The following is a 26,608-nucleotide window of genomic DNA, read 5'->3' on the forward strand; positions in this document are numbered from 1 at the left end:
TTATAGATAAGAATTCTTAGAACTACCCACAGCATGTCTAGAGAAAGGCACATAGATAAATAGCCACCAGTAGAAGTCGCAAAGTATAAATCTAGAACAGGTTTTGTCCAGACCTTCACAAAAACCTGTTGTTTAATAATATTAAGATTAAAAGATTGTAAGGTGTTCCAAGTAAACATGTTAAATCATTATGCAACTGTAGTGTAAACAGGAGTATTAGCATCAGAGCCATTGTCCTTAGGTTATGTCTTCACAATATTGCAACATTTTTTCACTCAGTAATGAAACAAAGTAACAAATGTTTATTTGTGTAGGAGTGGGGCACAACTGTGATTATTTATACTTTTTCTGTAAAATTATTTTACGTGAAAATAATAGATTCCTGTGAATTGTAGGTTTTTAATAGTATAATGTAATATTTTTCTTTTTCATATTTAATTCAGGTTAGTTGTGTTAAGAGTAACAAAGACTTTAGTTACTTAGCACCTACAACAGTTTCTCTCAACATGTTTTTTCAGAAGGCATTTTTTATCTGGGGATGATTTTAATGTCTAAACTGGTTATTTCTGAAATGATCTGGAGAGTTTTTCAATAAACTATTTATGGTTGTAGTTAAATTTGTACATAATATTATACGATTCGTTTATGACATAAAACCTTTGATGATAAAATGCCAGAGGGAATTATTTCTGTAGTTAATTTTTTAATGGTTCAGATTGTTGTTTCTTATAGGGAATTTTGAATTACAGCATCACTGATATATTGTTTTACTTGATGCTGACTTAAGAGGTACAGCATCATGTAGTTGGGAGGAAATTAGATAGACAGATAGACTCATATGTGATATATTATGTGTGCTATATTACTGGAGCTTTGAAAAGTTGCATTGATAATGACATTCTGAGTCTTATTAAAAGAAGCATGAAGCTTTTTTAAAAAAATTCTAAAGTACTTATTTTATTTATTTTATTTAGTTTTTGAATCCTTTTTATGTGGACATATCTTAAAATACCATGGATAGTTTAGCGAAGATTAGTTTAAACCTATTTTTTAAAGAGCCATAAGACTATTTTATTTATTTTGATATATATCTTTGTGGTAATTTAGCATGCTGGCTATATTTAATGTATGGAGTTGCAAACTATTTGCTTTACTTGGATTCACTTTTGCTCTGCCATATTTTATTATGTTTACATGCATAGCAAAAATCCAAAGTAAACTTTTATTTTTCTGAATGATATTGTAGACTATGTGATGTCAGCCATGTACTCCGCCATCCACCCACACCCAGCAATTCTATTTACATAGCCAAAGTTATGTGTTGACTGATACTGTGCCTTTGTTACTATAGCAACTTGGAGGGGTTAAAATGCATTGTTTTAAAGTAAAGAGAAAAGATCAACAATGAAACTCACACAGGAACATTCTTTTATAATGACATTTAGTGTACTTAAGCAGGAAAGCAAATACTTATCCTGTCTTTTATCAGATGCAAAAAAGGTTCTGTCTGTGGTCTCAATTCATCCTAGTAAAAAATGTCAAAGTTCTTCCGTGTTCTGACACAGATTGTAGATTTCAGATAAAAGGTGGCTTTTCATTCTTTAACAGTCTAGTTTATAGATGGCTAGGTTTCTTTGTGAATTTATATTTATCATTAATCTATAAATGTTAGCACATATATTAAGCAATCAAAAAAGTTTATAGCACCATCTAGTGGCCAGACTGTTATAGTCATCAAATTCAATGATAAAATGGCTGTTTTCATCTTGTACACTAGATGGGATTGACCAAATTTAATTTAGAGAATGAAACAAAATATTATTTGTTAATATTATTATTATGTAAATATTATTATTATCTGTTAGATAAAAGTGCTGATCAATTGCTTTGGGTTGTAATTTATAGGTTTATATTGTAACATTTTTTTTTAGTTTCTGTATTTTCTATCAAATGTAGAGATGGACTATATATTTTAAACAAAAGTTTGCTACTTATTGTGTTAGATACATCAAATTAATGCATTTCTTCTCTGTATTGCTGTAATTTATTCTGTAATAGACTTTTCTTTTTGTTTTTATTATCCAAGGATCCCATGTTTAGAAATGTTATAACTAAGTATTGGTAGTCCTCAGCTTACAACTATTCAATTAGTGAATGTTCTGTCCTCACTACACACTTTATGTACAGCTTGAGATTTATTTACTTATTAGATTTGTATGCTGTCCCTCTCTGAGGACTCGAGGGGCTCACAAGTAAAACATCATGTACAAATCCAATATTAAAACAGCTCTAAAAACCCTTATTAAAAAACAATCATACAACCCAAACACACCATACATAAGACAGCTAAGAATATATCAATTCTTCCATGCCTGGCAACATAGATGGGTTTTCAAAAGTTTACCAAAGGCAAGGAGGGTGGGGGCAGTCCTAATCTCCAGGGGGAGTTGATTTCAGAAGGCTCAGAGAAGGCTCTTCCCCTGGATCCCACCAGATGGCATTGTTTTGTTGACGGAACACAGAGAAGGCCAACTCTGTGGGACCTAATCGGTCGCTGGGATTCGTGCAGCAGAAGGCAGTCCTGGAGGTATTCTGGTCCGATGCCATGTAGGGCTTTACAGGTCATAACCAGAAACTGATCAGCAGCCAATGCAGGCTGCGGAGTGTTGATGAAACATGGGCATATCTGGGAAAGTCCATGATAGCTCTCGCAGCCACATTCTGCACGATCTGAAGTTTCCGAACACTTTTCAAAGGTAGCCCCATGTAGAGAGCGTTGCAGTAGTCAAACCTCGAGGTGATGAGGGCATGAGTGACTGAGCAATGACTCCCTGTCCAAATAGGGCCGCAACTGGTGCACCAGGCAAACCTGGGCAAATACCCTCCTCGCCACAGCTGAAAGATGGTGCTCTAATGTAAGCTGTGGATTGAGGAGGATGCCCAAGTGGCGGACCCTCTCTGAGGGGGTCAGTAATTCCCCTCCAGGGTGATGGACAGACAGATGGAATTGTCCTTGGGAGGCAAAATCCACAGCCACTCCGTCTTGTCAGGGTTGAGTTTGAACCTGTTGACACCTATCCAGACCCCAACAGCCTCCAGGTATCGGCACATCACTTCCACTGCTTCGCTGACTGGACATGGGGTGGAGATGTACAACTGAGTATCATCAACGTACTGATAATACCTCACCCCATGCCCTTGGATAATGTCACCCAGCGGTTTCATGTAAATATTAAATAGCAGGGGGGAGAGGACCGACCCCTGAGGCACCCCACAAAAGAGAGACCTAGAGGTCAATCTCTGACCCCCCACTAACACCGACTGCGACCTACTGGAGAGGTAGGAGGAGAACCACTGAAGAACAGTGCCTCCCACTCCCAACCCCTCCAGCCAGCGCAGAAGGATACCATGGTCGATGGTATCGAAAGCTGCTGAGAGGTCAAGAAGCACCAGGACAGAAGACAAGCCCTCTTCTTATACAACCCCGAGGGACGCTCCTGGGTGGGTTTGGCGGCGCTGACGATCCCAGGGAAAATTTCCTGATGCTGCACCTCCCTGTCTTTGCAGCTGGCAGGAGAGCCGCGGTGGAACAAGCAAGAGGAAGCGAGCAGGCGGCAGCTCCTAAGCGGGCTCCAGGTTCAGGCGCGGCTCTTCCCCCCCGCAAAGGACCTGGCAAAAGCGGCAATGGGGGGGAGGGGCTTCACTGTTTTAAGGTGACGGGCCGACCGAAGGGGGGCCAGGGAGCCTTCTCTGAGGCCAAAGTGTGGGTCCTTGTCACGGCCAGGATTTTCCGCCTCAGGACTGCCGGTGCAAGCAAAATGAGGCAGGGAATCCCAGCGGGGCAGCAAGCAAATGCGGAATCCTGGCGGTGACAGTCACAAGGCATGGAAATCCCTGCGGCAGTAAGAGAGCGCACGCGTCTTAAGAGCACATGCGCAGTAAGAGAGTCCACGCACCCAGGCTCGGGTTTGTAAGGTGAAAATGGTTCTTAAGATGAGGCAAACAAATCTTAAACCTCGGATTCATATCACGAAAAGTTCGTATGAAGAGGCGTTCGTAAGATGAGGTATCACTATAATTGGTATTTTTCCTTCTTGCCACTAGATGGGACTAGAGAGCAACAACAGTGTGTAAAGATTATATGTTGGGGCAGTTTTGTCCCTCAAGTCCATAGATAAGGATAGAAAGCAATAACAGTATATAAAATTATATCCTGGGGCATGATTGAATATTTGAAGTTACAATGGCACTGAAAAAAAATAATTTATGGTGATTTTTCACATTTATAGTCATTGCAGCTTCTTTGTAGTCACATGATCAAAATCAGGATGCTTAATAACAGGATGCTTAGCAACTGGTTAATGTGATTGCGGTGTTCTAGGACCATGTGATCAGCTTTTGCAATCTTCTGACAAGCAAAATAAGTGGGAGAGCAATATTCACTTAACTGTGTTACTAACTTAACAACTGCAACATTTCACTGAACAACTGTAGCAAGAAAGGTAGCAAAATGATGCAAAGCTCACTTAACAACTGTGTGGCTTAGCAATGGAAATTTTGAGCTCAGTTGTGCTCAAAGGTCAAGGACTACCTGTCTATCATTACCTTTACATGTTAGTTATTTGTTTTGAAAAAGGAACAATGGGCACAGTGAATCTGATGGTGGTGAACAAGTTATAAGCCAAGTATTTAACATATGTACACTCTGCATAGATACATTCTTTATTTTGATTTTGGAGTATTGTATGCAAGCCACAAAAAATCTTTTAAAAAACGGTGGAAATGGGGAAAGTAGTTCAGGGATGATTTTCTCTTCCCATCGGTGTGCTGCATGTGCATCATGACATTTTGTGCATATGTGCTTCTAGTGCAATTTTGTTTCCATGCATGCGCAGAGGAATAATTTTCCTTCTGCGTATGCTCAGAGAACCAAAAAATCACGAAAAATTAGAAAAAGAAGATTACGGCACACATGGACCAACAAAAACAGCACCGGAGTCATTGCACCAAAATTGCACAATCAGTGGATCACTACTGGAGCAGCACATTGGACCTCATTGGTAGGAACCCACTTCTGAAGTGGTTATAAAAAGAGTGCCCTTAGTTTGTATTTATTTAAAGTATTTATTTATTTATTTATTCGATTTTTATGCCGCCCTTCTCCTTAGACTCAGGGCGCCTTACAACATGTTAGCAATAGCACTTTTTAAACAGAGCTAGGCTATTGCCCCCACAATCCAGGTCCTCATAATAATAAATCTTAATAACAATGTAGTACATTGTAATTTTTTATGTTGTTGCATCTTGGGATAATATGATACTTTATATGACAATCATTAAGTGTTGTACCACATGTTTCTTGACAAATCTATATTTTCTTTTTATGTACACAGAGAGCATATGCACCAAGACCATTTCCTTGTGTGGCCAATAAAGAATTCTATTCTATTCTATTCTATTCTATTCTATTCTAAAGCTACCAAAATATTAAAAGCTTATATAGAAGAAATTATTTACAACACAAGTAATACCCAGACCCAGCGTCACGTGTCTTGTAATGATTTAAGATGCTTGATGATTATATGCCATCAAGTCCAGTCAAATTTTAGAAACACCATAAATAGGGTTTTTTTCAGAATGATCTGACTCCGATCTGATCCTTAAGGTTTTCCAGTGATGTACTGTGTAATTCAGTTTATCCACCTTGCAGCTTTCATTTATTTCTATTTCTGCTACATTTTCCTCCCTCCAGACAAACTCTGGAATGATTTGTTCTATTCAATTCATTTGTCTTATTCTCCGTACTAAAAGAGCGGGTCCAGCAGTCACGTGGTTGCTCACTATCCAATCCGATGGGACTGAGCCTAGTCTTATAAAAGCCTGCCCCTTCCCCAGAATTCACTCCCACACCGCAGGAGGTAAATAAGCCCTTAAATTAAATGACAGCTCGCCTGTAACCTCCTAGCCGATTAGATTTACAACTAAATACCATCCGGCGGAAGCTGCGAGCAAACAGTTGAAAGGAAAACCGCGGGGAGCCGCGCTGCAGCTTCTCCCATGCCTCTGGAAGGAGAGTCCAGCATGGGATTTAGCTCAAGTCTTATTGGTAGGGACTGAGTTTTAAATTAATATAATTAACATATTAAGTAGGTACCGCCCCCTTGCTGCCCCAGTACCTCAGTTTTTAAAAAACTCAGTCTAGAATAGGGACTCTGAGTTTTTTTCCTCTGAGGGAAATTCAATAAAAAAATGTATACTTTAGGGTTTTAACTGTTTGTTCTGTATTAATGTTGTTGTTTTTGTTTTTTAACAGGTTTTGCAAGGCTTGGGGTCTCTGCCCTCCGCGGGCAGCACCCCCATCATACTCCTCATGGGGCCTCTTCTCCCCGCGAGTACTGCCCTGAAGAGGAATGGCTGGGCTACAGGTCACTGTCCTCTGCGGTCAGACCTAGCCCCACACCCCAGATGGAAGGGTCCGCCCCTCTCCATTAACGGGGGCAGCGCGGCGCTGAAAATAACAGCCGCCGATTTGACAGCAGCGCCTATCAGCTGTTAGCCGGGAAGCCGAGCGGTGGCGTTTTAAACAGCCGCGGAAGTCTATTCGGCCGGGAAAGGAGCCGAATAAGCGCTCGTGGGCGCAAACACCTCGCCTGCTGAGCAGGGCTCTCCATGCTGGCGCTCGCTGGAGAGGGTCGCGCCCGCCATTTTTGTTCAAAAAAAGGGCGCGGAAAGAGGTGGCCTTCGGCTTCGGCTCGCTGAAGGGAGTTGCGCTGCCATTTTTGGCTGGAAATAAAGGCGCGAAAAGCCGTTACAATCGGCAAACAGTATGGGGAAGCTGGGTGGTGTGCCAGGAGCCCTTTCAGCCCGATCTGCCTAGCTACTGTCTCTGATTGGCTGTCGCCTGATCACGTGATGAGTGATCATCAGGCAGTGACAGCAGAAAGCTGTGACAGCTTCCATAGCCACTGCTCGTGAGCAGAGACCACAGAGATTGCTGTTAATCGTTTGCAGAGTTTAACAACAGTTGTTGTGAGTATGCTGCCCCTTTTCACCAGCTAAAGGATGGCTGATCAACTGAGTACTCATGGGGAGGAACAGCCCCAGCCAACTCCAGTGTCCAATAAAAATAAGGAGAAGGCTTCTGGCAAGGCCAAGTCAAAATCTTCCCAGTCTTCATCCTCCATTAAAGAAGCTGAGAGGAAGATTAAAGCCTTGGAACAAAGGCTAGAAGCGGCCTTGGCCCCCCATACTGCAGGGGTTCTCACCATACCCCCATTTCAGCCACTCCCTTCATCAAGGACATCATCATTGTCTCTGGGAGCCATGGGCACTGCAAGTGAGAGGGACTGGTCTCCTGACAGACAAGCGGTATCAGGCCCACCTCCACCTTCGCCTCTCACTAGGCCAGATAGGCCTGCTTCAATAGGCCATCCTACCTATGGGTTCCCTGCAGGGACACAGGTGTGTGCCCAACAGCAACGTTCACGCCAACGGCTGCAGGGCTCAGATCCCAAGCCGATGCCTGGCAGGCCTTCCCTCCAGCCCTGCAGGACATTATTGCTAGCGCTTATGCGCAGGGCATGGTGGTTGGAGCCCAGCGTACAATGCCTTCATCATCACACCCGTATCAGCCCAGGGATCTTTGGTCAGCACCACCGCCCCCTCCTGGGCTGGACTCACTTGCGGGAGAAACATGCTTTCTGGAAGGTGACAGTGAACCGAGGGACAATCAACTATCTGATGATGAGTATAATGTTCCAGAACAACCAGCTCCCGCAGGATTGTTTAAACCAGCATTATTTAGGGTGCTCTTGCACAAGGTAAAGCAAGCCTTGGATGTGCCAGGTGCCACGGCTCCTCCTGAGGCGGGAGATGGAGTCAGAACTTCAGCTTCCCTATGTAAGGAGCCACCCAAGGAGTCTGACAATGTACCTGCCATGGAAATATTCCTTGAGAATATAAAACGCACCTGGCAGCACCCAGCAGCGGCGCAGGGCCCCTCCAACTTGGAGCGCCGCTTCTACACATTCGACGATGAGATGGAGAACCTATTGCAGTTCCCGCCAGTGGACTAGCCGGTGGCCACACTGGTGTCCAATGCTTTGGTTCCTTCTGAAACTGCAGACAGCCTCAAGCCAGATGAGAGATGGGCTGAGACACTCCTGAGGAATGCCCACCAGATGGCAGCATGGGCCCTGAGGGCTGCATCTACTGCATCCATCTTCAATAGGGCATCCCTTATGTGGATTCAGGAGGTACAGGCCAGGATGGGGCCTGAGGATTCTCGTCTAAAGCAGGATCTGAGCAAGCTCCTGGCGGCGGCCAAATTCTCCGCAGATGCCACCTTGCATGCGGCGAAGTTTTCCGCAAGGTGCATGGCTTCCACTATTTCGTCTCGGCGCCTCCTTTGGCTCCGCCACTGGCAGGCGGATGCCAAATCGAAATGGCGCCTGTTATCTGCGCCTTTCCAGGGCACGAAATTGTTCGGGGAGGTGTTGGAATCAGTCCTTGTGGAGGACAAGAACAAGAGGAAGATCCTCCCCAGATCCTCTCGACGTCAGGATCGCACTACCACCCCATATCGACGCCGGCAGCCCTTTCGATGGGACCCAGCATCCGGAACCACCCAGGCCTCTAGACCGTATTCACAAGGTCAATATGGTCAGTCCTATTCGTACCGGGATGATAGGACCTACTTCCAGGGCCGGGGCAGAGGATACCAGCAGGCGAGACGCCCCTTTCGGGGTTCCAATCAACGAGGCTTCCGTGGAGCCAAGTGACTCCATAGGGCAGGTCCCTTTGGGGGGGAAACTCCAAAGGTTTTGTACCGCCTGGAGGACCACATCCTCCGACGCTTGGATCTTGGACACAGTGACCCGGGGCCTAGGCCTGGAATTCCTTCATATTCCGCCTACCCATTTTGTGTCATGTCCAGTGCCCAAAGACATTACCAAACGGACATTACTGGAACAAGAGATTGCACATCTCCTGGAGATCCAAGCCATCGAGAGGGTGCCAGCCCAGATGGAGGGTATGGGGTTCTACTCCAGGGTCTTCATAGTCCCCAAGGCATCGGGAGGTTGCAGGCTCATTTTGAATCTGAAGCACCTAAACAGGTACGTGTTATACCGCAGATTCAAGATGGCCTCCCTTCACACTATCCTGGCATCAATCCGGCCTCGAGATCTCATGTCATCCATCGACCTGAAGGAGGCGTATTTACACGTGCCCATTCATCCGGAGCACCGGAGATACCTCCGTTTTTATGTCCAGGGGAGGCACTACCAGTACCAGGCGATGCCTTTTGGCCTCTCTTCCGCACCGCGTACCTTCACCAAGCTCCTGGATTCGCTGCTCGCCTCTTTACGGTCCCGGTCAATAAGACTGTTAGCTTACTTGGATGACATCCTCGTACTGTCCAGGGATCTGGCGACCGCGCGGCAGGATCTACGGGACACGGTGGCGCTATTGCAGGAACATGGCTTTATGATAAACGGCGCAAAAAGTCATTTTTCGCCCCCCACCACTATCACCCATCTCGGCGCTGTTATAGACACCATCGCCATGAGGGTTTACCTATCTCTGAAGAGACAGCGCAACGTTCAGGACTTAGTCACAAAATTACAACATCAGAGGATGGTACCGCTGGCCTTTTTATCCATGGTCCTGGGGACGCTAGTGTCATGCGTGGACATCGTTCCCTGGGCTCGGTATCATTTCCGCATGCTACAATGGACATTGCTTCCATACCAAAAGCGATGGGTGAGTCACACACACAGATTAGTTGCGGTAGGAAGAGGCCTGCGAGACTCCCTAAAATGGTAGAAGTCCCGGGCAATACATCAAGGGTCCCCCTTTGGCCACCTACAGCACATCATTGTGACTACGGATGCCAGCCTCCTGGGTTGGGGAGCCCATGTGGACCATCATGTAACTCAGGGGTTGTGGCTTCCTCAGGACTTAACTCCAGTGAATATCAACTTCCTGGAGCTGAAAGCGGTGCGCCTTGCCCTGCTAACCTTTACACCACTTCTCCAGGGAAAGCATGTGTTGGTTCGTACGGACAATGTTGCGACCAGGGCGCATCTCAACCACCAGGGGGGCACCAGATCTCTCAGGTTGATGGAGGAAACACAACTCCTCTTCGACTGGGCAGAGGTCCATCTTGCGTCTCTCCACGCAGAGCACATTGTGGGGGAGGCCAATACTCAAGCGGATTGGCTCAGTCGGCAAGCAGTGGATCCAGCGGAGTGGAGTCTGACCCCACAACTGTTCCAGCAAGTGACCAAAAGGTTTGGCAACCCGACGGTAGACTTATTCGCGACTCCTCACAATGCCCAGCTCCCGAGGTTTTATTCAAGATTCCCCACACCGGGAGCCGAAGGGACCAATGCCCTGTACCTACCGTGGCCCAAGGAATTGCTATACGCCTTTCCACCAACACCACTTATTCCAAGGGTCATCGAGAAGATCCTAGTGGAACAGGTGGAGCTCATCCTGATAGCACCGCACTGGCCGCGGCGGGCTTGGTTCACAGACCTGATGGGGCTCTCAATTGTCCAGCCATGGAGGATCCCAGACGACCAAATCACCCTCACTCAGGGAGCGATATTCCATCCAGAGCCTCAGTGGTTCCACCTGACCGCTTGGCGCTTGAGGGGGACAGATTGAGAACCTGGAACATTCCTGAGAATGTCATCGCTACGATCCAGTCGGCCAGGAGGCCTTCAACGACTAGGATCTACCAGGCTACTTGGGCCGCATTCACCGCTTTTTGCAAGGTCAGACATCAGCTGCCGCAGGATGCTAGTTTAGTCTTGGTGTTGGAGTTTTTACAATCCGGTCTGGAGAAGGGATTGGCTCCCAACACCTTAAGAAGACAGGTAGCGGCTTTGGCAACGATTATTCGATCTGAGGATGGTGGGTCATTGTCCCACCATTCGTTGATTAAAGACTTTCTGAAAAGGGCTACCAATAGGCATCCTCCACCGATACGACGTTTCCCTACTTGGGATCTTACAGTGGTATTACAAGCGCTCACAGCTCCTCCGTTTGAACCGCTGAGAACTGTACCTTTGAGGATGTTATCCCTTAAAACAGCGTTCTTAGTGGCCATTACATCGGCACGACGGGTGTTGGAGCTGTCGGCCTTGTCAGTAAGTCCTGACCTATGTACATTTCAACCTAATAGAGTGATCCTCCGTTTGGACCCAACGTTCATACCTAAAGTCAACACCCACTTTCACCGGACACAGGAACTTGTCTTGCCGGATTTCTGCGTCCATGGATCACATCCGTTGGAATTTAAGTGGCATAAGGTGGACGTGCGCAGAGCTCTGAAACTCTATATCAGACGCACGGCTCCTTTCCGCAGGACTGAGGCCTTGTTTGTCTCCTTTGGCCAACATCGACTGGGTCTCAAAGTGTCCTCACAGACCATTAGTCAATGGTTGAAGCTTTGTATAGTAGAAGCGTACAAAGCAGGTTCCCAGACATTGCCTAGTGGAATCACGGCTCATTCGACTCGTAGTGCCGCTACTTCAGCGGCATGGGCCACACAGGCATCGATAGAGGACATCTGTAGGGCGGCCACGTGGGCCACCCCTACCACCTTTATACGGCATTATAAACTGGACACGTTTGCTTCGGCCAAGGCGGCCTTCGGGAGGAGAGTATTGCAATGAGTGTGTGACACTACAGGATCATGATTCAATGATATCCCTCCCTTGAACACTGGAACTTGGGTATATCCCATGCTGGACTCTCCTTCCAGAGGCATGGGAGAGGAACCGTTGAACTTACCTGAACGGTCTTCTCCACGGCCTGGAAGGAGAGTCCAAACCCTCCCATTGAAACATGGACAGTTGTTGCGTTTCAGATAATGGTTGTGTTATTTGTTTAATAAATTCTGTTTACCATTTGAATTCGTTTTTTAAAAACTGAGGTACTGGGGCAGCAAGGGGGCGGTACCTACTTAATATGTTAATTATATTAATTTAAAACTCAGTCCCTACCAATAAGACTTGAGTTAAATCCCATGCTGGACTCTCCTTCCAGGCCATGGAGAAGACCGTTCAGGTAAGTTCAACGGTTCTTCTCCTTTAAAAGCCGAACCCAGTAAGGCTGGCTATTAAATCTAGGCAAGCTCGATGAGAGAATTGAAAAGGAATCTTACTTTTCTGAAGAGTAGCAACGAAGGGAAGGTGTTTTAGTGAGAGGAACGAGCCATTCACGAGACCCGCAGGAAGCGGGACTGAGCGAATTCTGAGGCAGGGGCGGATCCAGCAGGCTTTTTAAAGACTAGGCTCAGTCCCATCGGATTGGACAGTGAGCAATCACATGACTGCTGTACCCGCTCATCGTACGAGAAGAGGCGTTCAGGTAAGCAATCAACGCCTATTTCATGGTATTCCCAGGAATTTTCTGTGTTTACAATTACAGTGGTCCCTCGATTTTCGCGGGTTCGAACTTTGCGAAACGGCTATACCACGGTTTTTAAAAAATATTAATTAAAAAATACTTTGCAGTTTTTTTCCCTTTACCACGGTTTTTCCCACCTGATGACGTCATACGTCATCGCCAAACTTTCGTCCGCCTTTAATAAATATTTTTTTTAATAAACTTTAATAAATAAACATGGTGAGTAATAATCTAAATGGTTGCTAAGGGAATGAGAAATTGCAGTTTAGGGGTTTAAAGTGTTAAGGGAAGGCTTGTGATACTGTTCATAGCCAAAAATAGTGTATTTACTTCCGCATCTCTAAATGTACATTTGGAAAGTACACCGTTGCTAAATGATTTATTGGGTCTTCATATGCTTCTAACCAGCCTTCCCAGACCATTGCTTCCAGATCCATTGTACAACTATTAGCATAATTACATAATTCTATAATGAAATAATCCATAGGTTACCTGTTATGGAAAGACATTTCCACAGCATGGAATTACTGCAGCACAGTGTCCAATGTTATTGAGTCTAATATTTATTGTACTTTTCAGCCTGTCTACAAAATCATTACTATAAGATTTAGTCTTATTGACATATTTTTTTTTTCATGATCTTCAAATCATGAAAAATGTCACATTGAACTGTAGCCATTATACTGAGATAAAATTTGCATAAAATACTTTATCTTGTATTCTACTTTAGATTGAAAGTTTAAAAATCAAATTGGTTTTAAAAGTTGTTAAATACTGATATATGATTAATCTCCCTGAAATAATTTTTGACCATTTGTTTTGAGTACAAATTGATCAAGCTATTGTCTAGTATCAATTTTAAATGAACAGATTGCATATAGTAGGCTGTACCGGAAAGTAAATGATAACAGGGAAAAATTACAGAGTTTGGAGATATTTCTTAGGCTGAGTAAGGATATACAGTAGATGTTTTTATTATTAGAAGTCCAATTGGCTCTCAGGGATAAAAAAAATTGATTCAAATTTACTTGTAATGAAATAAAATAATTGATTTGATTAATCTTTGGTACAAAAACCTAGTTTTCAAGGCTATCAAAACCATAGCTGAACCTCTAAGCATAAATTTTGAAAAATACTTCATGACTAGCCTGTTACCCAACTTATGGTCACTAGCCATATCCCTATCTTCAAAAAAGGAGATCCAGATAATGTTGAAAATTACAGGCCGATCTCTTTATGTTACATCATCTGCAAAGACATGGAATCAATCATAAATCAATCCATTATTCGCCACCTAGAAACTAACAACCTACTCTTTAATAAACAATTTGGTTTCAGGAAAAAAAAATAATCTTGTAATTTCCAACTCCTACACTTCAAAAACATATGGACTGCACAACTCAACCAAGCTAAATTAATACACAATTTACATAGACTTTTGTAAAGACTTTGATTCAGCAGTATACAACAAACTACTTCAGAAACTAAAATCTAATGCCATCTCTGGTCCCCTTCATGATTGGATAACTGTGTTCTTGTCAAAGAGACACAAAATAGTTAAAATAGGAAGTATCCTATCAAACCTTGCATCTGTCAACAGTGGTGTCCCTCAAGGCAGCATTCTAGGAAGAGTACTATTCAATCTTTACATAAATGACCTTTGTGATCATATTATAAGCATCTGTGTTCTCTTTGCTGATGATTTTAAACTATTCAACACGACCAACCAATGTTCCCTCAAATAAATAAATAAATAAATAAATAAATAGAAATTCCCTTCTTTTTTATTAAAAGAAATTAATAATAAAACAAAACCAAAATCTATTACTATTATTACTATCTTCTCCTCTTTTTCCATCCCTATCTTCTCCCCACTTGTGTGTGTGTGTGAATTCTTGAACCATTTCCAATAACAGGTGAGCTATTGGAAATGGTTCAAGAGTTCACACACACACACACACACACACACACAGAGAGACAAACGGCTGGGGTTTTTTTTGTTATTATTTGGGTGCTTTTTACCATATGCTTTAAATCAAGAGTCATTTCTCTCTCTTTCTCTCTCCCCCTCTTGCTCTCTCTCTCTTTTTCTCACTTTCTCTCTCCCTCTCTATCTCTCTCCCCCTCTTGCTCTCTCTCTCTTGCTCTCTCTCTCTCTATTGCTTTCTTTCCCTATCACTCTTTATCTCTCTTGCTTTCTTTCTCTTCTCTCTCTTGCTATCTCTCTCCCCTCCTTTCTCTCTCTCTCTCTCTTTCTCACTTACTTTCTCTCTCCCTCTCTCTCTCTGTGTCAGCGAGGGGGCTGCGAGAGGGCTTTCTCCGAGCGCTCCGGGAACGCCTGCCCTGCCTCTACTGCAGCCCCCTTGCTGAAAGTCCGGGACGAAAGCGCTCCCAGCGAGGGGGCTGCGAGAGGGGCGGGGCGGGGATTCCTGAAGCGCGTGGAGAAAACCCTCTCTCACAGCCCCCTGACTGGGACCACGGAAGAGAAGGAGAAGTCGCGCCCCAAGGCAGGAGGCGGCGGAGGAGGAGAGGGGGCGGATCGGGTGGGCGGGGGACAGCGCCGAGAGGCCAGGGGCGCAAGGGGGCTGGAAGCACTGTGGGGAGGCAGCGGCGGCAGCGGCTCCCTTTCCTTTAACTGCCGGCGCCTCCCCGTCCCCGCACCCCCCCATGGGCTGGCATGGGGATGAGGAGCGTGCGCCCGTGGAAAAGGGTGTGTGGGGGGTATTTTGGGGTGCACGCGTGCGCGCGCGCGCGCAGCATACAGGGAACGCTGCCACCAACAATACTTCTACCCTTCAAAAACACCTTGGCAAAAAGAATCAGAACATAAAATGAGTCGGGGTGGCGCAGCAGGTAGAGTGCTGTACTGCAGGCCACTGAAGCTGACTTGTAGATCTGAAGGTCAGTGGTTCAAATCTCATAACCGGCTCAAGGTTGACTCAGCCTTCCATCCTTCCGAGGTGAGTAAAATGAGGACCCGGATTGTGGGGGCAATAGCCTAGCTCTGTTTTTTAAAAAAAGTGCTATTGCTAACATGTTGTAAGCCGCCCTGAGTCTAAGGAGAAGGGTGGCATAAAAATTGAATGAATGAATGAAGAAAGAAAGAAAGAAAGAAAGAAAGAAAGAAAGAAAGAAAGAAAGAAAGTACAAGCTTGGAGGACATGACCTTGTAGACAATCCTCACTCTGTCAAAGACCTTGGAGTACTCATATCTAAGGACTTAAGTGCCAGAGCCCACAACATTACCATAAAGGCACTAAGAATTGTTAAGCTAATATTGCGTAGCTTCCTCTCTGGCAATATTACACTGCTAACCAGAACTTATAAAACATTAGCTAGACCAATTCTCAAATACAGCTCACCTATCTGGAACTCGCACTGCATATTGGGCATTAATACAATTGAGAGAGTACAGAAATATTTCACAAGAGTCCTCCACTCCTCTACTCACAACATAATACTTTATTCCACCAGACTTGAAATTTGGGGCTTAGATAGCTTAGATCTGCATCATCTTCGATCTGACTTAAATGAAGTTCATAAAATCATCTACCACAATGTCCTACCTGTCGATGAATACTTCAGTTTCAACCGCAACAATACATGAGCACACAATAGATTAAATTCAATGTAAACTGCTCGAAACTTGACTGTAGAAAATATAACTTCAGCAACAGAATGATCAATGCATGGAATGTACTACTTGACTGCTTTCTTTCCCCAAAACTTTAACCTTAGACGGTCTACAGTCGACCTCACCCCATTCCTAAGAGGTCTATAAAGGGCATGCATAAGGACACCATTTTGCCTACCGTCCATTTCTTATGTCCTATTGTCCAAAATTATCTGTACCTACTTTGCTTTTATGTTCATATCAATATCTGCTATCTTGTATATATTCAGATAGACAGACAGACAGACAGATTTGGAAGCCTGCCTATGCAAGCACAGAAAGAGCAATCTTCACTTCCTCACATATCTTGACTTTTGGAAATCTAAACTATTATTTTTCAAGTTAATTAAACCTTTCCAGACGCTACCACATCACTGAGATTACATTACATCAATGGTAATGCTGCACCTCCAAGGAATCCTGAATACCATAAAATTATGTATGATAGTATTGAAACATTTTCTCAGTATTAGATATTCTCTAATTCACAAATAATATAGAATAAGTATACTTTAGCACAATGTATACAATGACTAATAAGAAAGAATCATGCACTGTCACAGCATGCCATTCAGATAGGTGTAGCCGCTATGAAGGCATGCACATGCACTGTGGAAAAGGATGGGGCAAATAACAGAATACAAAATGTACCGTATATGAATTTATAAATATGCAAATAATGCAAATTATAGACTTATTTTTGATGTTTCATAAGTATGGAGCTCAGTGTTCTTCTAAAATTGCTGTCATGGAGTTTTTGCCAACTTTGCCAGCTTCCTTTTGAATGTTGATGAATTAAAGATAACCAATATTTAATGCAATATGAACTATTTAAAAAAAAACATTGGCTAAATAATGAAATTATTTCATGGATTTGAACATCTGTTTCAGTTGTATATATGCTTTGAAAAATCCAATGTTTTATAATTAATAATTGTTTTTATTGTTTTTAACAGGACTTGGATTATATACAGTAAACACAGTATATGGGGATACCATTGTTTTGCCTTGCCATTTAGAAGTTCCTAATGGTCTTTTGTTTGCAAAATGGAAATATGTAAGTATAAATTATCTTAAATTATTTCTGGTATTGCAATGTAGGAGGAATTTTGTGGGACTAATGAACATTTTATTCAAAACAGGTTTTTAAAATTTTCTGTTAAATGTGTGGTATAAATAAATCTTTTGGTATTTTTAAGCAGAAACTTATTAGCAAGATGCCACTTCTCTTAGCGTTCAGAACCGGTAGGATAAAAGAACCATAATGATTTGTTCGCTCATTTTGAAACAGATTGCATCGTTGTTAGACTAAGTGTTTCATGGTGGTAAAAAGCCTATTGCTACGTTTTTATTATGCTCACATTGTTTTACATGCACCGTTTTTCATGCTCACTATAGCAACATGAAGCAAGTTCATAGAATCAATATTTGTGTGTCATACTGTGAATGAAAGTGCATTGCCTGCATAAAGGAGACCAAATACAGGTCCAGTATAATGCTAATAAAAATTGTTGCGGTTGCTCTTTCTTCTCATAGCATGTTGAAAGCACTACAGAATAAATAGCTCATTCTTACCGCAACCAATAATCCAGTTTAACAAAGAAAGAAAAGGTTTTCTAGGTTTTGTGATTTTTTATTTATTTGGCTTTTGTTTTGTTTTGGCAAGGAAATATCCTGAGCTGAATTACTCACTGTCTGCATTTTTATCTGAGTTGATGTAGCAAGTCTTTGTGCATTACACAAAGGTTTGGGGGGAAAAGCTCCACCTTTACTTAATAGTACAAAAAAGTGCCGGAATGCTAGGAGATAAGACAATAAATATACTGACAAATATGACCTGAAAGAAACTCCTTCTTCAGGATTCTTCTATTCTTCTATTTAAAGGTGCATGTACATATCTTCTGTGCAATAACCACTACCTAATGATCTCTTGTTTGCAGACTATAAATATGTCAAATTCTAGGTTACTAGATATAAAAGTTTGTTGTTATTTTTATTGATTGATTTAATTAATTGATTTTATTTATATGCCGCCCAATCCCGAAGAACTCAAGGCAACTTACAACAGTATAAAATTACAATAACAGCAACAATAAAAAGAAGTCAAGAAAAAGGAACTAATATCTAAAATCCTAATTAAAACTAAGGACAATTCAACAGCATACATACTAGTCATTCATACCAATTCAGACATATGGACAAGCTAGTGGTTGGTTTAGGGCCTCCAGGCATGTCGGCATAGCCAGATCTTCGTGTCCTTAAGGAAAGCCAGCAGGGTGGGTGTCATATAGACCTTGTGGGGTTGGTTCCATAAAGTTGGGCCAGCAACAGAGAAACCTCCCCCACCGCCCCGCCAACCTGCATTGTTTAGCTGACGGGACCTAGAAGAGGCCAACTCTGTGTGCTCTAATTGGTCTCTGGGAGGTATGTGGCAGGCGATGGTCCAGTAAATAATCTGGTCCTGAGCCATATAGTTCTGGTTGAATTATTTCAGGGAGGGAGAATAGTGGTGATTAAAATTTCTTTTTTTCACTTTAAACACTGTTTGTTCTTCTTAAAAACTTGGGTTTTTACAAGCTTTGAATATTTCTCCTTAGCACTTTTTTTCAGCTATTTTAACAATATTGCCAACTATAGAACAAAGCAAAAGAAAAGTTGGGATAGCACAGATTCAGTAGTACTTATAGTAACTTGTTACATAAGGTAGTGTAATCTCTGTAGGTTTTACTAGAAATAAACCAAGGTACTTAGTCCAGAGATGTTTTTCTCTTCTTTGGATTCACAAGATACATTAGATCAGCACATCTTAAGCTCATCAAATTAAAAGCTTTTTCAGATGCTTTGTGATTTTTATTTCTTCAAAATCGTGTACTCCCTGATAATTTTTTGCTACATGTGATCAAATCTGTTCAATCAAATAATTTCTTACAGTACTGCTGAACAAAGTATTTGTGGGCGTTATAAGAAAAATATGAATTGTTTAACTTTCTTCACTTACATTTTCCTAACACATACTGAGCAACAATTTGGCTTTGATGCTGCAGGTAGTATCATATTTAATATGTAATTAATCTCTGGAATTGTGCCTAGTTCTGGTGATCCAACTTGGCATATGAACTCATTTTGTGGAGATAATACTGCAGAGTTAATTTGTGATCTGATTCTCACTATCTCTGCTTTTCCCCAAAATCTTGTGTTGAAATACAATCTCCATCTTGACTTATCTAAACAGTATAAACTTACACACAAAGGTGAACACGCACACATACATACCTACGCTTGAGTTTTATTCTATTGTGATTTGCTAACATAGAAGTAACATGGGAATGCTAAAAGATAACAGAAGTTATGGAAACCTGGAATTATTTTCTTTTAGAGTAGGAAAAATAAACTCAGAGATTTTAAATAGGAATTGAGAAAATTTATTTTACTGTATTTCTAGAACTCTATTCTGTAATGAAAAGTAATCAGGCACAACATACCAAAGTAGATTTTATGCAAGACTAGAGAAAGGGTTAATTGGGTCAAATTGTTTAACAATTATTGATTTATTGTGCTCCCCAGGTTTTTTTAAAATCTTTTCAATGGCATTTTGTATTGTCTTAACTCATAATCTTTGTGAAGTTAGTCTACAATCTAAGCCCATGTGAGCTTTTGCTAAGAAATCTGGAAATTGGCCAGCTATTAGGTTGGAAAAAACTGGCCAAATCTTTATATTATAAAAACTAGCCAAATCTTTATATTTTTTCAGTAATTTCAAACTGTTAAAATATTGATAAAAAATTGGATCCAGAATGGAATGTATTTTAATGGTTCATAAAAATGGAATGTATTTTAATGGTTCATAATGTGTACTGTGTAAATATAAAATAAGTATTATATAAGAAGAGCTCTGAATTATTGAATTGATATAAAACATTTGAGATAGAGATAAGAGAAATGTGTGAGATAAGCAGCCATATAAATTTTACAAATATTTTCCCCTTTCTAGGAAATTGCAAACAAGGCTTCAGAGTCTATTGCTTTGCGATCTGCAAAAAAGCCAAGTGCACAATATGACAATGTACCAGAATACAAAGACCGAATAAGTCTTTCTGAAAATTATACCCTGTCCATTAATAATGCAAGAATTGGAGATGAAAAGAAATTTGTATGCATGCTTGTAACTGAAGACAATGTCTTTGAACAGGCTACACTCGTCAAAGTTTTCAGTAAGTACCACTTAATTTCTCTAACAGAAGAGTGACGTCAAGGCCACTGAAAGCTTTCAAGAGTTCTCTTCAAAAATTACCAATGAATTGTAATTTGTCCTATGACATAAATTTAAAATTACAGTGGTACCTCTACCTAAGAATGCCTTTACTTAAGAACTTTTCTAGATAAGAACTGGGTGTTCAAGATTTTTTTGCCTGTTCTTAAGAACCATTTTCTACTTAAGAACCTTGAGCCCGGAAAAAATTCCCAGGAAATTTGAGAGCGGCACGAAGGCTTGGCCAGTTTCCTGCCATTCCCTCTTTAATCCCGGCCATCTCGGGCTTTTTTGGGCTGCCAATGGAGCCTTTCGGTGGGGCTTAAGGAGGCTTTGGCAGTCCAGAGCGAACGAAGCATTTTCCTTTCTCTGGTTGCTTCTAGAGGAAATAAACCTCTGCCAGGGCCCAGAGAAAAGAAATGCTCCCTTCACTATGGGCAGCCCAGAGCGAACAAAGCGTTTTCCTTTTTCTGGGCGCTTGGACAGGGAATAAACCACTTCTCTGTGGTGAGTCCCTCATGGTGCCTCCCATACATTTGGCGTGAAGTTGCCTCCCGGAGCTTATGGGCCCGGAAAGGCAAAATGTGCAGTGTGATTCTGTCTGCTACCACCCCTGTGGAACACAAAGGGGTTACCGCTTTTTGTTTCTTTGGGTTGTTTGGGTTCCACAGGGGTGTTGGATCACGGAATTGGACAGCATTTTGCAATCCAAGCTCTCCCCGAGGAGTTAGCCCAAGCCGTATAAGAAAGTCTGCCTTTGGGTGTAAACCCAACAGGAAATGCTAACTCAGCACACAAATGATCAACTTGGCGTCAGCCAAACCGAGGAGTCACCACAGTAAAGGAAAGGCGCCGGCTACAAAGCGAGTGAGCAAGAGGAGAGGGGAGCCCTTCAGCATGGGAAGGAAGAGGAAGCAGGTGGCAGCAGCCTTTCGGTCAAAGAAGCGGGAGGTTCTCCCCTCTCACCTGCCAGGTTTCTCTCTCAGTGTATGGGGGGCAGCCTCGTGCTGGGTGTGTGGGAGGTACGTGCTCCTCCTCGCCACCTCAGAGTCCCTCTTTTTTTTAAGCCTTAAAGTTTTGGATTTTAAGCCTTAAAGTTTTGGATTTTTTTTATTCCGTTCACCTCACCTTCTTCCTCCGGCAGCGACTGTCCTCCTCCTCCTCCTCCTCCTCCCACCCAAATTCTGAACTTTTTATTTCTTTCCTAATGGGTTTGCATGTATTATTTGCTTTTACATTGATTCCTATGGGAAAATTGCTTCTACTTACAAACTTTTCTACTTAAGAACCTGGTCACGGAACAAATTAAGTTCTTAAGTAGAGGTACCACTGTACATGGAAAATAATCCTAGTGATTGTATTTAATGTAATTTTGAATCAAATTGAAGTTTTGTCCCCGCTACTTTATTCTAACCTGTGATATTATTTATTTATTAGTGGGCGGCTAACAATAATCACAATTACTAAAACAATAGAAAATATGACAATTTTAAAAACCACAGTGATATAAAATACATAAAACCTAAAAGCCATACACACACACAGTCATTCCTAATTCCAGGCCTGCCAAAAATAGCCAGGTCTTAATTTTTATTCAAATTGAATCCCAATTTTTACATGTTTAAAATTATTTATAAAAATACTCAAAATTTAAATGCAAATAATTATCTACATCTTCCGCACTGTTATAACTAGCGCCAGTGGAGTTTGCATAGGAATGTATTGCATTGGCATCCTTCAGTCTTGAAAGACCATGATATCATGCTCTGGATTCCCCAGAGCATAAAGCCTGGGTAAGGCTTTGGAATATTTCAGAGACCTGGAGAGAGGGGGGATCTACTGCTTGGATAACAGTCTAGCCTCCATAGGAATATATATGCATCAAGTAATATAGAGATTGGTTTTTTATTCACTCTTCAAGAAAATTTTTCTCTAAAAACTAATGTGGAACAATACTAGCTTCATATATTGTTTGCTCTATTTCCATGCTGTGAGGTAAGGAGTGCTTCTTATAGTACAGTGAACCCTCGAGTTTCGCGTGTTCAAGTATCGCGAAAGGGCTATTTCGCGAGTTTTCAACCAGGAAGTAAACTCCACCATCTGCGCATGCGTGCCCTTCCACGCATGCATAGATGGTGGAGTTTCCCCGCCGGGCAGAGGCTTCCCTGGGTCTTCCCCCTCTTGCCCCCGAGCAATGGCGTGGGCGGGCGGGCGGCACGCGCTTGGGGACATCCCAGCTCCGCTCCCCAGCTGGGGAAAGCGCGCGCGTTTGGGGACTCCCTAGATCCGCTCCCCAGCTGGGGAGCGGATCTAGGGAGTCCCCAAACGCGCGCGCTTTCCCCAGCAACGCGCGCGCGGTGGGGACTCCCTAGATCCGCTCCCCAGCTGGGGAGCGGATCTAGGGAGTCCCCAAACGCGCGCGCTTTCCCCAGCAACGCGCGCGGGGTGGGGACTCCCTAGATCCGCTCCCCAGCTGGGGAGCGGATCTAGGGAGTCCCCAAACGCGCGCGCTTTCCCCAGCAACGCGCGCGGGGTGGGGACTCCCTAGATCCGCTCCCCAGCTGGGGAGCGGATCTAGGGAGTCCCCAAACGCGCGCGCTTTCCCCAGCAACGCGCGCGCGGTGGGGACTCCCTAGATCCGCTCCCCAGCTGGGGAGCGGATCTAGGGAGTCCCCAAACGCGCGCGCTTTCCCCAGCAACGCGCGCGCTTTCCCCAGCAACGCGCGCGCGGTGGGGACTCCCTAGATCCGCTCCCCAGCTGGGGAGCGGATCTAGGGAGTCCCCAAACGCGCGCGCTTTCCCCAGCAACGCGCGCGCGGTGGGGACTCCCTAGATCCGCTCCCCAGCTGGGGAGCGGATCTAGGGAGTCCCCAAACGCGCGCGCTTTCCCCAGCAACGCGCGCGCGGTGGGGACTCCCTAGATCCGCTCCCCAGCTGGGGAGCGGATCTAGGGAGTCCCCAAACGCGCGCGCTTTCCCCAGCAACGCGCGCGCGGTGGGGACTCCCTAGATCCGCTCCCCAGCTGGGGAGCGGATCTAGGGAGTCTCCACCGCGCGCGCGTTGCTGGGGAAAGCGCGCGCGTTGCTGGGGAAAGCGCGCGCGTTTGGGGACTCCCTAGATCCGCTCCCCAGCTGGGGAGCAGATCTAGGGAGTCCCCAAACGCGCGCGCACCCCAGGCGCGAGCAACGGGGTGGGCGGGCGAAGGGCGGGCGGCAGTGGAAGCAAAAACACCATCTGCGCACGCGCAGATGGTGTTTTTACTTCCGCACCGCTACTTCGCTAAAAATCGATCATCGCGTGGGGTCCTGGAACGGAACCCTCGCGATGATCGAGGGTTCACTGTATTGAAAAACTAAATTCTCTGATCTATGAAGCAAGTTGGGAAGGTTTATCAAGATAAATCTTTTTCAAGGAATAAATCTTTCTCTGAATTTAAATAGGAGAGAGAATAGATGTAGTGTTATAATTGTTCCATTAATCTCCAACCTAATTTTAGTTTTTGTGAGGTTAATTTACCATGAGAATATAAGAATAGTTCTGCCAATTTTTCTAAACAAATGACTCTAGGCTTTTCATAACTAGGAAATGGAACTGTCTCTCATATTGTGGTATTATGGATATGCTGCCCCTACTCAGAAATAACATTCACTGTTCAAGAGAGTTGTTAAAACTATCGTCCATTAATTTATTCAATGCCTTTTGACTGTCATGCAAGTCAGTGAATATTATCTTGTCCTGTGATAATGAATTTTACAGGTGGTTGATGTACTGCATGCAGAAGTATTTCCTTTCTCTGTTCAAAACCTCCTTCCAGTCAGTTTCTTTAGATGGTCCATGGGTTTTTTCAGAAAAGGAGAAAAACTACTTTTGATACTGTGCACGAATTCATATACCTCATATCTAAATCATATCACTACATCCCTCCCTCCATGTTCTCATTACATTTCTTCCAAACATTGCACAGTGGTACCTCTGCCTAAGAACGCCTCTACTTACAAACTTTTCTAGATAAGAACCGGGTGTTCAAGGTTTTTTGTTTCTTCTCAAGAATTATTTTCCATTTACAAATCCAAGCCTCTGAAACTGTAACCAGAAAAGGCAAGGAAAAGCCTCCATGGGGCCTCTGTAGGAATCTCCTGGGAGGAAACAGGGCCTCCACCCTCCCTGTGGTTTCTACTTAAGAACCTGGTCACAGAACGAATTAAGTTCGTAAGTAGAGGTACCACTGTACTTATAAGGATGTCATTTGAGTTCTAAGTTAATTTTTGTTACCTTTTTGATAAACCTATTATATCTGTTTAGAAATGTGGTAATTAAAATTGTGCAGTATTTCACATGTAGTAACTAGGTTTGTTTAAATGCATTGTAATATTGATAATTTTATTTAAAGTCATTTCTTGATGATTTCTAGGTATGAATTTGCTTTTTTTCTCTGTTGTCATCTGAATCAACATATTTATTTATATTTACAACTTGTGGCTTTTCTGGCTAGTAACAAATGGCTTATTTATTTATTTATTTATTTATTTGATTTGATTTGATTTGTATGCCGCCCCTCTCTGTGGACTCCATCTATCAGTTACAATTATTTGAATTTTTTGTATACATAATTAAAAATATTCTATTATAGTGAACTTTTTCAGTTTCTCACATGATTTGATTCCATTTATGTTGAGAAATCTCCATACAGGTAGTCCTCACTTAATGACTACATTTGGGCTTGGCAACTCTGTCACTGTGTTATTGATAAGCAAGATATCACATGGCTGCAACTGACTTAATGACATCACTTCTGTGATGTTATTAAGAAATCTCCTGCAGTCATTAATTGAGATACTGTATCATGTGAGTGCGATTTGTGATTTTATTGCTGGCTTCTCCATTGATTGTATTTGTTGAAAGTCAGCTGTGAAGAGTTCAAATGGCAGTGACTGTGAACACTGCAAAACCTGAAAAATGGCCACTTGTTGAGAAGCGCTCGATCTCAATTACAGGACCTCAGGGATGTTGTGATCGTAATAAGTGCTAGGAAGGACTGTAAAATTACTTGTGCTGTTGTAACTTTGAATGGTGCCAGGCAGTCATGCATTGAGGGCTCTTTGTATGTGACTCAGTCCCAAATATCTGAAAAGTGAAATATAACTCAAGTTTTTATCATTTTCTTTCACTAAAAACAAAAATAAAAACAGAGCAGCCATCACAACCTGAAATTGTAAATCAAGCACTATTTCTAGAAACAGAAGAGCTAAAACTGGTAAGTGAACATTTTTTCCCGCGTTAAATACATTTAAGCTAATCTGATATGCAATGTCTTAGAAAACAGAATAGAAAAGAGGCTGTGGCAAAAGAACATTTAAATCCACAAAAGGAATTTATAAAATCTTCCTTTTATGAGGAAGATGCAGAACAATTCCACTTCAATTATACAGTACTATGTTGAGCAGGAGAATTGCTTCCAAGGGCTTTCAAACTACAGAAATCCAGGTTGTCCTTGTTTTGTGAGCTTGCCAGCCTCATAGGACTTAACAACTCTCTTATTTTGCTGTTTTTTACATGAATTTAGTATATCAAAGGGAAGTCTTATGTTACAATTGAAACAGATCATTAGATGTTCCCATGCTGTGTAGAATATTGGGAAAAGAATAGTTATAAAATGAAGCTATTTTATAATAAAAAAGGATTAAAGATAGACTGAATCCTACATAAATTGACCTTACCAGCCAGCTTGCAACAAGAATAGTTAATTGGGAAAGCAGGATTCACTTAACGATTAAGTAATTTACTTAACCACTTTGTAATTTGCTTATCAAATACAGTAAAAAAGGAAACATAAAATTAAATCGAGTCATGATGAATCACTTAATGATTGCATCAGTTAATGACCAAAATTGCTTTCCAAGTAGTGGTTGTAAGTCAAGGGCTACTTGTATTAAATTTTAATGGATATCTTACACATGTATTTTATTTTTTAATTTCATGCAGATTTTTGTTTATAGTCCAATGATATCTCCATTTATTTGATTATTTCAAATAATCTATCCTTATATATAACATTTTTAAATTTCTTATATTTCTTTCATAGTGTATCCATTTTCTAGTATCTGCACTAGGAGATTCTCTCTCTCTCTCTTTCTCTCTCTCTCTCACACACACATACAGTAATACCTCGTCTTACGAACCTAATTGGTTCCCGGGGGAGGTTCGTAAGACGAAACATTGTTTCCCATAGGAAACAATGTAAAGTCAATTAATCCGTGCAACAAACC

General features: G+C 42.6%; 1 protein-coding gene across 5 annotated transcripts in view; it reads left to right on the plus strand.

Annotated features, from left to right (window-relative positions):
* ALCAM (activated leukocyte cell adhesion molecule) overlaps positions 1 to 26,608 on the plus strand; it is a 140,072-nt gene that overhangs the window by 68,484 nt on the left and 44,980 nt on the right. For all 5 annotated transcript variants that reach the window (XM_070750089.1, XM_070750092.1, XM_070750091.1 and 2 more), the window contains 3 exons: positions 17,050 to 17,150; positions 20,085 to 20,304; positions 25,532 to 25,596. In XM_070750089.1, the coding sequence (XP_070606190.1) occupies positions 17,050 to 17,150; positions 20,085 to 20,304; positions 25,532 to 25,596 (386 nt within the window). The remainder of the gene's footprint in view (positions 1 to 17,049; positions 17,151 to 20,084; positions 20,305 to 25,531; positions 25,597 to 26,608) is intronic.

This window comes from Erythrolamprus reginae, chromosome 4, assembly GCF_031021105.1.
Source record: "Erythrolamprus reginae isolate rEryReg1 chromosome 4, rEryReg1.hap1, whole genome shotgun sequence".
NCBI lineage: Eukaryota > Metazoa > Chordata > Lepidosauria > Squamata > Dipsadidae > Erythrolamprus > Erythrolamprus reginae.